The sequence below is a fragment of the Stegostoma tigrinum genome, chromosome 18 (assembly GCF_030684315.1).
Source record: "Stegostoma tigrinum isolate sSteTig4 chromosome 18, sSteTig4.hap1, whole genome shotgun sequence".
NCBI lineage: Eukaryota > Metazoa > Chordata > Chondrichthyes > Orectolobiformes > Stegostomatidae > Stegostoma > Stegostoma tigrinum.
The window spans coordinates 37,262,507-37,280,506 of record NC_081371.1 but is presented as its reverse complement, the minus strand read 5'-3'; the positions used below and the strand labels follow the sequence as shown (position 1 = coordinate 37,280,506).

The window sequence follows — 18,000 nt, the reverse complement described above, 5'->3', positions numbered from 1 at the left end:
CATGAGAAAACGCTTGCAATTTGGAACTTCTTTTTATTGCAATCTTTTAAAACCTGATCATTAAGCTTACTCATTTACGTGTGAGGACTCTCAATCTAAAAATAATGTAATTCTGAATATATTTTTGTTAGCTCTACATGAGACTATGTTTTGGGATGACCTTTTGACAGTAGAAACCTGTCATTGAAAGTAAACTTAAAGCCCAATTTTGTAAGTATGAAGGCAGGGCAGTTGTTGCTCGTTCTTAACTCTAAAATGGTAAAGGAAAAAGTTTAAAAATAGTTAGAAAAGGAAGATTGAGCAAAGACAAAATAAAATGGAATCAACAGATGTAGGTGTTTTAAACATAGGCATACACTAAGGCTTAATATCTTTGGTTATATTCAAATGAAAAACATACGTCAAAGTGTTCATCACTTACGTAGGTTTTGTATTTTTTTTAATCACAAGAGGGAAATTTTAGGTTTCCTTTTATTTTTAGGCTCTCTAACAGCACCTTCCAAACTCAGGCCCTCTACCATCTAGAAGAAGGGCAACAGATGCATGGGAACAACACACCACTTCCAAGTCACTACTTCCATTCAGACTTGGTGTTCTGCTGCTGCCTCACAGTCCTGGAACTTTCTTCCCAGCAGTACTGTGGATGTCCCTATGTCTTGAAGACTGCAGCAGCTCACCATTGCCTTCTGCAGGGCAGTTGGGGATGGACAAGAAATGTTGACCCAGTCAGCAATGTCCACATGCAATGAGCAAATTTTTAAAAATTCATTGTTGATAACGCTATTAAGAATGATACTGATATTTTACAGGAGGTCTTTCAAACTACTCTATCAGGGCCAACTCTATAAGTTATTTCTCTTGATTAGTCTCACAGAATATTATAACTGGTCATTGTTTTTCCTATAATATATAAACTATTGTTTATCCTCAGACTGGGTTGAGAGAGAATATTTGCTGGAGACATTACTATTCTCCCTGGATTGGTATATTTTTGTTGATCGACAAGACTTTTAGTGACGTTTGTGCAACTGCCTAATGTCAGACAATACATATATACATTATGTATATGACTGAGCTACTTGGAGGGGCAAGGATGGTCTGACAGTCTGTCAGAGGAAGATTGTGTCGAACAAATTTAATTTAAGTTTTGAAGAAGTGACAAGGTGTGTAGATGAGGTTAGTGCTGTTCGTTTGGACTTCAGTAAGCCTTTTGACATGGAGTCAAATGGGAGACTGGGCAAGAAGGTAAGAGTCAGTGAGATCCAATATTGGCTCAGTGGCGGGAGGCAGAGGTGTGGTCGAATGTGGGTTTTGTGAATGGAAGCCTGTGTCCAGTGAAACACTGCAAGGTTTGCTGCTGGATCCCTTGCTATTGATCTAGACTTGATTGTTGGAAGTTTGACCAGTAAGCTCACTGGCGACGAAATATTGGTGGGGTAAACCGCGTGGAGAAAAGCCTTTGACTACATGACAAAATAGACAAGCTGATCAGTTAAGCAGTGCAGTCACAAATGAAATTTAAGCCTCAAAAGTGTTAACGTGTTGCCTTTTGGGATGCTAAATGAGGCAAAGGAGTACTGAGGCTTGGAGGGACTTGGGTTTCCTTGAAAGCAACAGGACAATTGGTATGGTGGTTGATCAAGCATATTGGGTACCTGACTTTATTAATCGAGGCATTTAATATCAGACCAGATAGGTTGTGCTGGAAATATATAAGATGTTGGGTAAACCACAGATGAATTGCTGTGTGCAGTTCTGGTCACCATGTTATAAGAAGGAGCAATTGCATTAGAGGAAGGTGGATCAGATTCACAGGATATTGCCTGGGTTGGAGCATTTCACCTATGAAGAAAGACTGAATTTTTTGAAGGGGAAAGTCTGGTGGGAGACCTGATTGGGATATTTAGGCATGATTAAACATTTGTGCAATTATTAAAATTGTTTTTATTTAATATTTGCAGCAAGTGTTGGAGGAGAATAAAGCTCATTACCATCTAATCCAGAAGTTCATAATCTTGGGAGACATTGATGGTAAGATTTTTTTTTGTTTTTATTTTAAACTGAATGGAAGTATTCAAATATGTGTATTGTGAAATTCTGGCGTACATTCAGTAAATTGTACAATTCTGGAAAACAAAACTGCGGTACCTTGTTCATCTGATGCATTAGTCTTTTTGTTTGTGAATACTAGGTTTAATGGATGAATTTCAGGATTGGCTAGAAAAATGCAGATCTCTCCTTCCAGCACACCTCCTTCGATTCATGACTCACCTTGTGTTGTTTTTGTGGAGTTTGGGCCTACAAACAAAGGTAACCCTGTTTATTGCAACTGAATGTTGCCATATGCAGAAAATTCAAATCCGTACATGAGTTCAGCACGTTCGTAAACATAAAACAGCATTTCAGTTTATTTTGGATTACAAGTTCTGTGAAGCTTAGCACTAGATTTTGGATTAATTCCGTCTGGTTAATTGTCTACTAAACAGACAGTAAATCCCACTACTTCTCCTTGGTTTTTCATCAAACAGACACAAAAGTTGATGAAATTGTTCTGAGAGAATTAATTTGTTCATAGAAAATGAGAAGAGCTATTCGTAGCACCAACGTACTACCATTAGACATCCTTATTTCTTTTACTTGACTTGAATGAGAGAGCTGTAAATGTAATTGTTATCCTAAAACAAATCTGGATCAAAATTAAAGAGAACTGCCTTTTTTCTGTCAAATCCAGGTTGAAGCTGAAAACTCCCCTTTCCCCTGTCTGCTTCTCGACCAGACAAGTTAAAATCTGCTACAAATATCTTTAATAAATCATGTTTTTTTTAGGTGGATGTTTGTACAGACATTTTAAAAACTTATATAGAGGTAAGATAAATAAATTGAAATTTTCGTAAAAATAATATTTTTAAACAAACAAAATAATACATCACGTTTTTGTTTTAATGCTCATTCTTTGACAAGGTACTGTACAGGAGGTTGTGCAATAAGATAGGACCCCATGGTGTTCAGGGAAAGTTACTGGCATAATTAGAGGATTGGATGATTAGCAGAAGGCAGAGAGTGGTGATGAGTTTTTTTTCAGGATGGCAGCCGCTAACTAGTGGAGTTCCCCAGGGGTTGGTCTTGCGACCACAGTTATTCTCAATAACGATCTGGCTGAAGGAACAGAGGGCATTGTTGCTGAGCTTGCAGATGACTCAAAGATAGGTGGAAGTAGAGGTAGTGTTGAGGAAGTGGGGAAGCTGTAGAAAGACTTGGACGGGCTAGGAGAGTGGGCGACAAGATAGCAGATGGAGCACGATGAAGGAAAGTGTGAAGTTATATGCAGTTTGAATAATAGAGGCAAAGACTTTGGAAATCTGCAGTACAAAGGGAATTGGGAATTGAGTTCAGAATTCTTTTCAAGTTAACATGCAGTTTCACTTGCCTCTTGGGCAAACAAATGCATAGCATTTGTTTTGAGAGGCTAGAATGCAACTGCAGTGATTTACTGCTGAGGCTTTATAAGGCTCTGGTCACTGCATTTGGAATATTGTGAGCAGTTTTGTGCCCCATATCTAAGAAAGAATGTGCTAACGTTGGAGGGGGTCCAGAGGAGGCTTACAGGAATGATCCCAGGGATGAAGGACTTGTCATATGAGACTTGGTTGTGGTCTCTAGGTCTGCACTTGATGAAGCTTAGAAGGATGAAGGGGAACCTCACTGAAATTTACAGAATACTCAGAGGCCTAGTAGGAGAGACTAGGACTGGAGAGCACAGCTCAGTGAATGTGCAACCCTTTAGAACTGAGATGATGAAGAATTTCTTCAGCCAGAGGGTGGTGATTCTGTGAGATTCATTGCTACAGAAGGTTGTGGAGGCCAAGTCATTGAATGTAGTTAAGACTGAGATAGATAGGTTATAGATTAATAAGGGGATGACCCAGTTTCAGGGAGAAGGCTCGAGAAATGGGGTTGAGAAATGTGTCAGCCACGATCAAATAGTGGGGTGGACTTGAATGGCCAAATAGACTAATTCTGCTGTTATACCTTCTGGTATTGCTGATATATTGAGACATGTTTATATCATAAATGACGTGGCCTAACAGATTAATTTAAGTGCGCTAATTTTTTTCTTTTTTCATTTTATAAAAGCCTGTAAGATTGTCTACTAAATAATAATTTCACTGTTGTAATTTAACACAAGTAACTTGAGAACTGTTCAGATGCCTGCCTAGATATATACTACCATGTGCTTTCTTTAAACCATGGAGGTAATTTAACTTCTTTCTTTACTGCGGTATAATGAAATGTACCCTAAAGCATTATTAGCTTTGAACATTATTTTTTACAGCTTTTAATCCAAGCTAAGCACACACATTTAATAGCATTTTATGTAAGCCATTTGCCTCCGGAGCTGGCTGTCACTCAATATTCTGCATTTTTGGAAACTGTCACAGAGACGGAGCAACGGAAACTATGTCTAGATCTGGCGAGAGAAGCTGGTAAGGAGACAATCTCAGATGTTATCTCATAATGGTTGCTTGCCGTTAGCGAGGATGCTTTCTAAATCCCAAAATAACAATTGATCCTATTGGAATACTGTGTACAATTCTGGACTCCCTGCTATAGGAAGGATGTTGTGAAACTTAAAAGGGTTCAGAAAAGCTTCACAAGGATGTTGTCAGCGTTGGAGGGTTTGATCTATAGGGAGAGACTGAATAGACTTAGGCTATTTTCCTTGGACCGTCACAGGCTCAGGGGTGAACTTTATAGAAGTTTACAAATCATGAGGGGCACAGGTAGGGTAAATAGATGAGGTCTTTTCCCTGAGGTGGAACAGTCCAAAACTAGAGGGCTTAGGTTTAAAATGAGAGGGGAAAAGTTTATAAGTGACCTAAGAGGCAACTTTTTCAAGCAGAAGATGACGTGTGTATGAAATGAGCTGTCAGAGGAAGTGATGGAGGCTGGTACAATTACAACATTTAAAAAGCATCTGGACAGGTATATAAATAGGAAGGACTTAGAGGGATATGGACCGAATGTTGGCAAATGAAACTAGATTAATTTAGGATATCTGGTCAGCCTGGATGAGTTGAACTGATAGTCTGTTTCCGCACTGTACATTTCTCTGACTCTGAATCTAATATGGTTTTTATTTTAAGAAATATGTAATCCTGTCTGTAACACGTTCCTTTATGAATATTTCCAAAATATCTTGTAGGCCTTGATGTGGCAGCTGTGACCAAGTGTGTTGTGGAAAACATCCGGAAAAAGGATGCTGACGAGTTTACTCATCATGATCTATCTCCATCTCTGGATACTGCGACTACAGAAGTAAGTATGTATTTGTACATGGATCTGCTGCCATCTTAAATGACAAAATAATGATAAAAGACACTTCAGTTCATTGAATCTCTCTCCCACACACACACCTACATAGACACACACACCTCAACAGGCAGGCTAATGTTTGCACTCGCGCAATAACAAAATAGGATTTTGTGATGGCCTTGCACGACTGTCCAACGTTACTTGTTTATTTGCTTTCATGTGCTTTCTTTTATATAATTGTATTAGTATGATTTCTTCACTTGGTGAAGGAGTCCGGTTAATGCTGATGAGATATTAATTTCTGAAATATGTTGCTTTCAAGATATTGGATTGACTATAGTACACATTAGTATTGAAGAAAAGATTTTACAGAACCAAATTGCCTTATTTTGAATGTTATATGTTGAGTCAAATGAAAGATGACTTTTGCAGGAAGACCGTATGAAGATCAATGTAATTGAGTGGTTGGTATTTGATCCTACACAAAGAGCAGAGACACTGAAACAGAGCAATGCCATAATGAGAAAATTCTTGGGTATGTGGTTTTGTTTCCTCTTACAAAATTTTAAAAACTCAAACATTGTAATTATTTAGCTTTCTTTAGATGTGGAATTTGTTTTCATGATAGATGAAATTGAGACGATTTCTATTGTCTAGCGTCTATTAGATAGGCCTAACTAAATTATAAATAGCCATACATATTCTCTGGCTTATAAATTAAGCTCTGCCGTGCCCAGTTTTTTCAGGCAGTAACCAGCCTTCCAAAATGGCTGATGAGAGGCACACACTTATCACAAGTTAATAGTATGCTACATTTCAAGTTAGTGAAGGCAGATGCAGTGACAGGGTTGAACAAGTCTACTCTATGCATAATTATAGTTGAGATATTTTTCCTGTTCTCTGGCTGTGTTGTATATCCAAACATGTGCGACAATACCAACTTCTGACAATAATTTATTCTTGATGTGTTCCTTACCCGGTCTGACTTTCTCATGCTTGTCAGTTGCTGTATTAAGATGAGACTATTCATATTTTGCATTTCACATTTACACTTTGTTTTTGATAATCCTTTGATTAATTAAATTGTGAACTATGCTGAAATATAACTTCTTACAGAATACTGTTGCAAGTGTTAGTACATCAGTAATATTGACCAAGCATTAACATTATTAAAATCAGCTTTTAATAATTCTGAATTGCTTTTCCATAACAGGTTTGAATGATAAAATTCCATCAACTCATATTTTTTTTTACTTTTAAATGTTAAGCACTGTCTTCTAGTTACTGCAGCATCTGCTGTCCCTTAAATTAATTTGAAATCCCCAAGTACCCCTTTTAGTCCTTGTTCCTGCTATTGGTCATTCCATGTAAAGGCATACTTTGAGTTTGCTATGATTTGTTCGTAACTGAAAGTACTGTTTCAGGTTTACTTTCATTCCATTTTGTATGTACATTTTTAAAAAAAAAATCCTCTGAGGAAATTGTTGTAGAGGCTGAGGAGCTCTTAACTATAGCATCATATCTTGTAGACATGGATCCAGTAAGACATAAGTGATTCTTTGGTCTGTGGTGAAATAAGCAATTGCAGAATGCTACTTGTGTTCTGTAAATTAAATGCTTTAATTTTGTTTTTCAGCTTCAAAAAAACATGAAGCTGCAAAAGAAGTGTTCAGCAAAATTCCACATGATTCTGTAATTGAAGTGTACGCGAGCTGGAAAGAATACGGAATGAATTTCATGCCTCCAGCAGAGGAGGAAAATGCTATCCGGGAACATTTGTGCATAAGGGCTTATCTGGTAAGGTTACAAGAGGAAATTCCACAGTTTCAGCTGTGAAACTGTGGTTAGTGGAATTCGAACAGATATTTGGTTAGATTAATGGACTTTCAGTCCCATGTTCTCAGTGAGTGTAGCATTGCCGCTGCAGTTTTGGAGGAAAGTTCATCTTAAATCATCATAAATTAGAGTTATATGAATATTTAATTAAAGGTTAAATTTATGGTTTTTAAAATAGAACCTGCTGGGCGTTTTTGTATTCTGATGAATGTTTCTTCCTGCTTTCTTCTGTAATTGAATTAAATGAATGCACGTCAGCTATTTTTCAGATGTAACACCAATTGTCTCTCACCTGTGAAAATGTCCTGTTTCACCTTTTCAATTGTGTTAAAGAGGATGTGGTTTTCTGTATATTCTTGATCTTCTGTTCCTAAAAAAATTAAACTTTATAACTTATGCTGTTCTCCAGGAAGCTCATGAGACGTTCAGTGATTGGTTTAAATGGATGCAGTTAGCACCTCAGGAACCCACCATATCCGCAAGCGCAAGTTTCACAGAGACAGTGGCTCATGAACACAAACAGAAGAAATTCCAGGTTCAAAGTCTATACAATTTCAGCTGTTGCAATGTGTTTTACTATGCATTTGGTGTAAATGATTTCCTTTTCCCAACAGAGTGATTATGAGAGCTGGAGTGATGAATTGCAAAGTCTCACAAAAGGTGTGAAAGAGAAGATCTGTAATGTCTTGCTTTTTGTGAATGGAGGATGGTTGGTTGACATCAGAGAGGTAAATTCTAAATGGAATGATTGTTAATCAAAACTTCTGAAGAGCATTAATTAGTGAAGGTCAAAAAGAAAAAAGATTTTTCATCTGAACTTTCAGGCGTCCGTTAATAATCGATGGGTTTTGTTACTGTCACAATTTTTGTAGACAGTTAATTTTGCATATAGCACATAAGTAGTTAAGCAGCATTCAAGGTTGTAATAGCTGACTTCTGCATGACTGAATCTTGACATGCAAATAGTAAATGAAATTAATTGAATTAGAATAAGGAGCAGTCAAATTGATAGGTTGCAGCCTCATCCCATCTCGCCCTATTGAGCTTTTTTTTTTCAAAAACAGAAATTGGCATGAGCCATTAACATATGCAGATCAGGTTTTCATTGTATTTGCCAATGTTGTATGGCTTTAGTAGAATATTTTGAAAGCATATTTTTTTCTGGCTGCCTATACATTCTCACTGTAATACTGCTACTGGCAAAACCTTAATCTAGAGCTGATTTAGAAATAATGACTTCCCAAGTTTTGAGAGAAACCATACAGAAGTACTTCCCTACCAGAACTCCTCTGGTGAAGTGAATGGGGAAATGTCTAATTTAAAGGTCTCCATTAGAAACAATCCGAGAAATGACCTTTAAGTTTGATGGCTTCAGAGGATGGTGTGAATCAGGTAATTGGGTTATGCCTCAGAAGTATTCACACTTCTGCTGTACAGCCCACTTGTGATAATTTTGTACATTTTTCACTGTATACCTGTATTTACACGTGACAGTAGAACTTAATTCCTATTCCTAATTGCAATACTTGCAGGGAACCTACAAAATAATACTAAAAGTTTCTGTAGGTCTGGGAAGAGAAAAAGTATAGTGAAGTCAAATGCATGTCTCTTACAGTTAGAAACAGGGTAAATTAGAATGAGGAACAAAAAATGACAGACCAATTAAATTCATATCTTTGTTCCATCTTCGTTAAAGGGGAAACAATTATTGTCCTAAAAATTGTTGGGAAGCACAGCTTGAAGTGAGGGGGAAGATTTAAAGGATATCAGTATTAGTAAAGAAATGGTTTTGAGGAATCATGGGATTAAGGGCTGAAAATCTCCAGGTTCTAATAATCTACATCTCAGTATACTTTAAGAAAGTGGCTGTAGAAATAGTGGATGTAGTTGTACATATTTTTGGGATTTTATACAGTTTCTATGACTTGGAGGGTAGCTAAGGTACCCCACTATTTAAAAAAGAATGTAGAAAAAAACCCAGCAAATTAGAGACTGTTTAGTCCGACATTATAAAAGATTTAGTAACAGAGAACTTGGAAAATGTGACAGGATCTGACAGTCAGCATGGATTTACAAAAGAGAAGTCATGCTTAACAAATCTATTGGAATTTTTCAAGGATGTGATTATTAGCGTTGATTGGGGGGATGCCAGTGGAGGTCGTTTTATTTAGGCTTTTCAGAAGGCTTTTGGTAAGGTACCACAGAAGAAATTAGCACGTAAAATTAAAGTGCATAGCTTGGGATGTGGATGGAGAGCTGGTTGGTGGACAGGAAGCTGATTAGGAATAAAGAGCGCTTTTTCAGACTGACAGGCAGTATTTCATAGTTCCCACAGGGATTAGTGCTTGGACCCAAGCTTTTCAGAACAAGTATTAATACTATAGGTCAGGAAACTATATATAATATCTTCAAGTTTGCAGATAACACTGCTGGGTAGGAGGGTGAACTGTGGGGAAGAGGCGCAGAGATTCTTCAGTTTGATATTTGACAGGCCGAATGAGGGGCAGATGCACCCTAATTTGAGGTTTTCCTGTTCAGAAGGTAAAAAACAGGAAGGCAGACTATTATTTGGTGATATTTTGGGAAAGGGGAGATGTCATGAGTCCTGGGTGTGCTTGTACACTAGTTACTGAAAGTAGGTATGCAGATGTGGCAGGCAGTGAAAAAGGCAAATGTATGTTGGCTTTAGTAGTGAGAAGATTCGGATACGACTGACTTGAGTAATTTTTACCTTGATTGGACAGGACATTCAGTATAGGAGTTGAGAAACCATGTTGTAGCTGTGTAAGACATTGAGGCTTTTTTGGAGTTTTGTGTTCAGTTCTGGTCGCCCTGCAATAGGAACGATGTTGTTAAACTGGAAAGGATGCAGAAAAGGTTTACGAAGGTGTTGCCAGGACAAGAAATCTGAGTTTGCTAAGGAGAGGCAGGGACGCTTTTTAGTGGACCATCGGAGACTGAGCAGTGAGTGACCTTAGATTTACAAAATCATAAAGGTCATTAAGATGACTCACAGAAAAAAAAATTGTGGTGAAGTAGGGCTTTTGAACCAGGGGCTTGTTCACTCTGTCCACTCTTCGTTTCTATTTTTTTCCTCTTTTTTTATTTTCCTTTTTTTTATTGTACTTGCTTGGTGAAAATCTCTGACCATGGCAACAGCATCAGTGGCATGAGAAGGCCCAGCAAGGAAGACTTGTGGTTATGATGTCGGAGGTGAGCTTTGTGTTCCTGTTGGGATCTACGCCCAGTGCAGATTCACGGGAGCAGCAGGGGAGATGAGCTTGGGCCCAGTACAAGGCCCAATAGCATCAGTAGCGGCTGCATTGACAACATTCAGAGATGACTCCATCATGGCAGAGGTGTTAGTGGAGGCAAGATGGTGCCAAAGAGTGGCAGCCTATTTTTGTTCCAGTGAAGGAGACTTGGGCCTTGTTCCTGGCCAACATGGTAGACCACATCAGAAGAAGGACTGTAAAGTTGGATGCTATCTTTATTTCTTCTCTTTTCTGCCTCTATATTCTACATTTTAGTTTTAGTTTTCCGTGTTTTAAGATGGTTCCAGGAAATGGTCACACATGACAGCACTTTTTTTTTGTTTTCACTTTGTATTTTTGTGACAATAAGTATTTCAAATTAGAAATTCTGGATGGCCAAGATTGTTTCCCAGGGTTAGAGGAGCCCAAAACTGGAGGGCATAGGTTTAAGGTGAGAGAGCAAAGACATTAAAAGAGACTGAGGGGCAACTTTGTCTCACATATGGTGGTGCGGATATGGAATGAGCTGCCAGAGGAAGTAATGGAGGCTGGCACAATTACATTTAAAAAGCATCAAGATAGGTATTTGAATAGGAAAGGTTGAGAGGGGTATGGGCTAAATGCAGGTAAATAAGATTAGACTTGTTTGGGGAAACATGGTCAGCATAGACAAGTTGGACCGAAGGGTCTGTTTCTGTGCAGTATGACACCATGAGTAACTAGGGCAGGGATGTCTTGATGCAGTTGTACAGCACCCTGATGAGACCATGTGAAGCGTGTGCAGCTTTGGTCTCCTTGTGAGGAAGGATGTTCAGGCAATGGAAGGTTTGCAACAAAGATTTAACAGACTAATTCCAAGGATGGCATTACTCTTGGATGAAGAGTGACTAGATCGGTTCAGGCTTTACTCACTGGAAAACGAAAGAGATTCACATAGAAACCTCTAAATTCTAATAGAACTAGACAGAGTATATGCAGAAAGAATGTTCCTAAAGACTGTGGGGTCATAGTTTAAGGATTCAGGGGTAGTCCATTTAGTCTGAGAAGAAATTTCTTCACCCAGAAAATGGTGACCCTGTGGAATTCTTTGCTGCAGTAAGCAGTTGAGGTCAAAACATTGCAAGTTTTTGAAGAGTTTGATATAATTCTTGGGGCTAAAGGGATCAAAGGTATCTAGAGAATGTGGGAACAAGGTACTGCGTTGATCTTCAGCCATGATCAGAGTGAATGGAAGAGCAGGCTCAAAGGGGCAAAAGACCTACTGATGCTCCTATTTTCTAGTTGTGTCCCAGCAATAACTACGCAAATGTCAACACCACTCTTGTGGGAGAAAACAATTAAAATAAAAATAGGGAACTACAGTTGCAGTTACTGAGTCGCCCTCTGGGTCAACAAATTTGTAGTTCATTTCAAGAGTACCAGGCTGCTACATGAAGCACCTTTTGTTTTAAGTATGAAGCATTATACAAGTCCTGAAGTGTCTCAGGCACTAACATCTAAAGCACTCTGATCGCACTGGGACGTAGGAACAGGACTAGGCCATGCAGTCACTCGAGTTTGTTCCGCCATTCAGACGGATCATGGCTGATCTGTGGACTAACTCAATGTAACTGTTTGGCCCAGGACCCTTAATACCTTTTGCTTATCAAAAATTTATCTATTTCAGGTTTAAAATGAACAAATCCAGCATCTACTGCTGTTTGTGGAAGAGATTTGCAATCAGCTACCATTCTTTGTTTAAAGAAGTGCTTCCTAACATCAAACAGTCTGGCCCTAATTCTCAGACTATGATCCGTAGTTCTAGAATCCCCAATCCATGGAAATAGTTATCTTTATCTGGCTTGTCTTTCCCTGTTAATATCTTGAAGACTTCAATCAGATTAGAATTAATTAAAAAAACAAGAGTGAAAAAGTTGCATCCAATATAGTCTTCAGTGTGGATGTAAAATCTGTGTGTAAATGAATGTTAAAGCTGAGTCAGTGAAATACACAAAATAGAGCTATATAGTTACAATAACTGATTACAGAACTGTCATAACACTTAATTCTAAATAAGTACATAGGTTTGTCATATAATTTCAAAGAAAGTAATTGTTTCACTTTTTAAGATATTACAAATAAATTACATCTGTTATGTCTAGATTTTGGACGAATAAGAGATGATCTCATTGAAACAAAGATTGTGAGGACTTGACAGGATAAACAGAGGTTATTTCTCTTAATGGGTGAATCTAAAATGCGGAGGAATGAGTTAGGATATTCTGAGAAATGAGTTAAGAAATGTATTAATTCTAAGGGATATAGATGTTTAAAATCCTTACCGACAGGGTTGTGGATGCTGTCGTTGAGTGCAGGACATGGACGAGATACTGAACAAGTATTTGCATCAGTTTTTACAGTGGAGAAGGATATGGAAGATAGAGACCGTGGGGAAATAAATAACAACATCTTGTAAAATGCCCATATACAGAGGAGGAGGTGCTGAGAGTCTTAAAATGCATAAAAGTGGGTGAACTCCCAAGACCTGAACTATCCTAGAACTCTGTGGGACGCAGGGAAAGAGACTGCTGGTCCCTTGCTGAGATACTTGTATCATCCTTAGCCACAGGTGAGGTGCCGGAATACTGCAGGTTGGCCAAGGTTGTGCCACAATTTAATAAAGTTGGTAACGAAAAGCCAGGGAACTATTGACTGGTGAGCCTTCAGTGGTGGGCCTGTTTTTGGAGGGAATCCTGAGGGACAGGATTTTCATGTATTTGCAAAGGCAAGGACTGATTAGGGATAGTCAGCATGGCTTTGTGTGTGGGAAATCGTGTCTAACCATCTTGATAGAGCTTTTTGAAGAAGTAATGAAGATTGATGAAGGCAGAGCTATATGGACTTAAACAAGGCATTCGACAATGTTCCTCATGGTAGACTGCTTAGGAAGGTTAGGCCACACTGAATACAGGGAGAACTAGCCATTTGAATACAGAACTAGCTCAAAGGTAGAAGACAGTGTGTGGTGGTGGAGGGTTGCTTTTCAGACTCTAGACTTGCAATTAGCAGTGTTCCACAAGGATTGGTGCTACGTCCAGTGTTTCTTGTCATTTGCATCAATGATTTGGATGTGATCACAGAAGGGATGATTACTAAGTTTGCAGATCGCACTAAAATTGGAGGTGTAGTGGACAGTGAAGAAGGTTACCTCAGAGTACAATGGGACCTTGATCCGATGGGTCTGTGGGCTGATAACAGGTAAATGGAGGTTAATTTAGATAAATGTATTTAAATGCTTGCTTTTGGAAAGGCAAATCAAGACAGGACATATACACTTAATGATAAGGAGTGTTGCTGAACGGAGAGACCTTGGAGTGCAGGTTCATAGTTTCTTAAAAGTGGAATCGCAAGTAGATTGGATAGTGAAGGCGGCATTTGGTAAGCCTGCCTTTATTGGTGAGTGCATTGAGTATAGGAATTGCGAGATCATTTTTTGGCTATACAGGACATTGGTGAGGCCACTTTTGGAATACTGTTTGCATTTGTAATCTCCTTGCTACTGGAGAGATATTGTGAAACTTGAATGGGTTCAGAAAGATCTGCAAGGATGTTGCCAGGGTTGGAGGGTTTGAGCTATAGGGAGAGGCTGAATGGGCTGCGGATATTTTTCCTGGAGTGTCAGAGGCTGAGTGGTGACCTTTAACGAGGTTTATAAATTCATGAGGGGCATGGATATGGTAAATAGGCAAGGTCGTTTCTCTGAGGTGGGGGAGTCCAAAATTAGAGGGCATGGGTTTAAGGTGAGAGGGGAAAGATATAAAAGGGATTTAAGAGGCATCATTTTCATGCAGAGGGTGGTGCGTGAATGGAAGCAGTGGAGGCTGGTATGATTAAAAGGCATCTGGATGGGTATATGAATAGGAAGTGTTTAGAGGGATATGGGCCAAATGCTGGTAAATGGGACTAAATTATTTCGGATATCTGGTCAGCATGGACAAGTTGGACCAGAAGGTCTGTTTCTGTGCTATATTTCTCTATTGCTCGATATGTTCAAGTTTGTGATAAGTCTTAGATTTCTCAGGCAATCCAAGAATGTGGGTGTGAGCAGGAAGGTAGAATTGAGGTTATGGAGGTCAGCATGATTATATTAAAGAGTGGCACACGCTTGAGGAACTGAATGCTCATCTACATCTAGTTCTTGTGCTCTTAATACAAGTGAAATAGTAATGTTTGTACCTCTTTCCACTTTTAAAGAAGTGATTCTTGGCTTTAACAATTCAGAAGAATTTGCATTCAACAAAAGGAGCAAAAATAGCTCAATTTTACATAGCATCCCAGTGAAATATAGTTGTTTTGGAGCAGCAAAATTTCTAAAGTTAATTGAAGTGTTTCATGTGCCTCAGGATGCTGAAGAAGATGCTGAGCGCAGTCACCAGTTGAATTCATTACGCCAGCTCTGTCTACCAATGATGTGCTTCTTACTTCATACAGTACTGCACAGCACTAAACAGTACCAGCAGTGCTTAAAACTGGCGGATATCGTTGCATCAGAACAACATAAGCTTTATCAAGTAAGTTGTATATAGAAATTTGTGACCAATATAGTAGTTTTGATTGGCTTTATTTATAAAATTCCACAGTAAATCATTAAATTGTTTGAATATGTTAAAAGTAGGACCAGAGTGAATTTCTATCAGCCATGATATTTAAATGTGTAATTCAAATCAGGGTAAAACGTCTATTGCTGCTCCATGACATTTAAAAAAAAATGTTTAGGATACCTAAAAGCTTTTGAAATATTTCTTGCAGAGATTAAAAGGATTTAATCCATTATTATTCGTGACTGGTGAATATGCAGACTTGCTTAAGTGTCCATTTACCGTTGCACTCTTAAGCTTTTAAAATGGCTTTCGTCAAAAATATGATCATTATCAACAACATGAGGAATTAGCTCAAATTTCAGTGTTTAGTTATAGTGCTGCTGATTTTGGAAACATCAGATACTGTTTATTAATGCTGAATTTTGCAGGAACAGCTTTTTGCTCAAGTCAGTTTATTGCTGTAGAATCATAGAATGGCTACAGAAAAGGAGACCTCTCTTTTGTGTTAATCCTAGCTTTCTCTAAGAAGTCCTCAGCTAGTTCCGCTCTATTGTCTTTTTCCTGCTCCGTGCAGGTTTTTTCCTCTTCACATATTCATCAAACTTGCTTTGCCTTCCCAGATTTTCTGATAATACATTTTGGATCCTAACCATTTGCAATTTATCTAGATTAATTTCTACAAATTTATGTTTAAGATGTTTGATACAGAATGTAATCTATAAAGTTATAGTTTGATGGTACTGAGCAATATGTGTTTTAAGAACGTAATTTAAATTTAGCACCTGTTGACCAAATTACACTTTTTTGCATCTCATTCATTCTTGTGTATGGAAAACTGGCATCATTGATACAATGAAGGCCATTGCTCACAGTTCCCCAGACAGCAAATTCCTGACAATTCGGGACAACATTTTCCATAGGTATATAGAGATGTTTTTCATCCTTGAGAAGCACAGGAAAATTTCAGCACTATTGGGAAATTTTCCATTTTCCCCCTACCTCCAGCATGATGAATGTCAGGAGGAATGCTAAAAAAGTGATAATAATATCTTGTTCAATGACAGTGATCTTCTGGACAGTTAGCTCAGAAATCCTTGATAATGAATGTGAAACATGAAGGGCGATGTGCAATTAAGTATTGTGTAAAACTGTTGTAGAGTTTTAACTTAGATTTTCTTTTGTTTTTCTATATAAACAGGTATTTTCAAAAGAGGAACTTGCAAAATTCTTGCATTTGCTGAGAGAGTCATCACTCATGTTATTGGATCAGAATCTAGATCCCTTGGGATATGAATTACAATCGTAGTGAATATTTTAAAAAGTTGAGAGGCTTTAATTCCATCCAATAATAAGGATTAGGAATTTGCAAATTTCTTCAAAAACAATTTATTAATGTTCCTCCCCATCCATCTTGCCCCCAGTTTTTAACCCTCTTTCCTTTCTCAGAAGATTAAAGTTTTCATTATCAGGCAATTGATGATGTTTAGATATTCAATTTTGTTGAAAATGTATGTAATATTTTGTACAAAATCTTTTTCAAGTTTACTCAAAGTATTGTCATCTGAGTGCTTCTATTTTGTAATTGTTACATGCCAATAAAGTAGAAAAGTTTCTACATCATGTGCTGATGGAATTATTCTTCTGTTATTAAAATTATTCCATGAATTCTACAGATCGCATGTATCCTTTGCATTGAACATGCTGACAAATCAGCAAGAAATAATTTGATAATTCTATCGAGTGCGCCATTAATCAGCTTTCTGATTACTTAAATTTTAAATTACTGTAGCTGTCAGAATACTTTCTGGTGAAGCACATGATGTGATATCAGCTGTGGCTAAATTGATAGCTGTCAGTTTTCTGAACAACAAAATCTGTGCTGTGGTTTTCACTGGTTTTTAAGCACCGGTTGTGCTTAAATAGTAGTGGTCATTAAACAGGTCTACAGACTCCTGAACTCAACAGCAGTTCTACTTGAGATAGAAGTCACCATCTGCTCTATGTTAATAAATACCAGCGCTCTATGTTAATAAATACCAGCTTCTCATTTGAGGGTGCAGCAACCTCGATACTCATAGCCTAAGTGAAAGTGTAACAAGTGCAGCTATGGAGTAGTAGGCTTTTTGCATAATTTTAAGAATAAATTGCAGCTGTCTGTTTTCCCTTTGTTTTTATATTTTAATTTTTATCCTTGTGTTTAGATTATTTAGACTTTCCTTGGTTTACTGATGGCCAGTTTCAACCCTTCCAACTTTTTGTGTGCCATTGCATCAAAATCTGGGTGGCCTTTTGGGTGCTTAAACTCAAGATAAATGAACCTAGTATTTAGGGGAAAAAAAAGGGTTGGAGAAACTCAACAGGTCTGACAGCATGTGTGGATAGAGAAGCACAGTTAACCTTTCAAGTCCAGTGACCTTTTGTCAGAAATTTCTACTGCATACCTCTTTTTTTTGTTCTTGCTTGATTTCCAGCAACTGCAGTTCTTTTATTCTAGTATTTGGCAGTACTGGAGAAAGAAATATGATTTAGGTAGATTGGACATGGATTGTAGTCTGTGGTATTGTTGGTTAGTGGTCCTGGAGTTTGACAATTTGTGTCGAGGTTCTAGAATCTGGCAGTGTGGTATGGTACTTGGGTTCTGTGATAGCCACCGCTGTGGAGGGAGATGTAAAGGTTGAGAGGAGTATGGAAGGAATGTATAGTTACGTTATAAATTCCCATGTTTAACAAAATCATAAGATTTCCTCTCAAGTTTTATGTGGGAATAGTGTCATCTGTGATAAATGGATTTTGAGAGTGTTGGAGAGACTGGAGGACCATGTTTTGTTAGTGCTAACAGGAAGAATTTGTAGGTTTGGCTGAGATTGGTGACTTCTTAAGTGAAAATACCAAGATTATAAAATTCTCTTATTATTGGATGCCAGTAAAATTAAAGATTCCAAATGTGCTGATGGAATCAACTCTGTTCTTGTCATTAAAATTATTCCGTGAATTCTACAGATCACATGCATCCTATT

The 18,000-nt window shown here is 38.0% G+C and overlaps 1 protein-coding gene across 1 annotated transcript in view; it reads left to right on the top strand.

Annotated features, from left to right (window-relative positions):
* The window catches only part of nup107 (nucleoporin 107), a 57,432-nt gene extending 40,872 nt beyond the window's left edge, over positions 1 to 16,560 (top strand). The window contains exons 18-28 of the mRNA XM_048548733.2: positions 1,962 to 2,031; positions 2,192 to 2,310; positions 2,827 to 2,865; positions 4,334 to 4,484; positions 5,204 to 5,316; positions 5,746 to 5,848; positions 6,950 to 7,110; positions 7,559 to 7,684; positions 7,764 to 7,877; positions 14,786 to 14,953; positions 16,182 to 16,560. Of these exons, the coding sequence (XP_048404690.2) occupies positions 1,962 to 2,031; positions 2,192 to 2,310; positions 2,827 to 2,865; positions 4,334 to 4,484; positions 5,204 to 5,316; positions 5,746 to 5,848; positions 6,950 to 7,110; positions 7,559 to 7,684; positions 7,764 to 7,877; positions 14,786 to 14,953; positions 16,182 to 16,289 (1,272 nt within the window). The 3' untranslated portion in view covers positions 16,290 to 16,560. The remainder of the gene's footprint in view (positions 1 to 1,961; positions 2,032 to 2,191; positions 2,311 to 2,826; positions 2,866 to 4,333; positions 4,485 to 5,203; positions 5,317 to 5,745; positions 5,849 to 6,949; positions 7,111 to 7,558; positions 7,685 to 7,763; positions 7,878 to 14,785; positions 14,954 to 16,181) is intronic.
* The last annotated feature ends 1,440 nt before the right edge of the window (positions 16,561 to 18,000 follow it).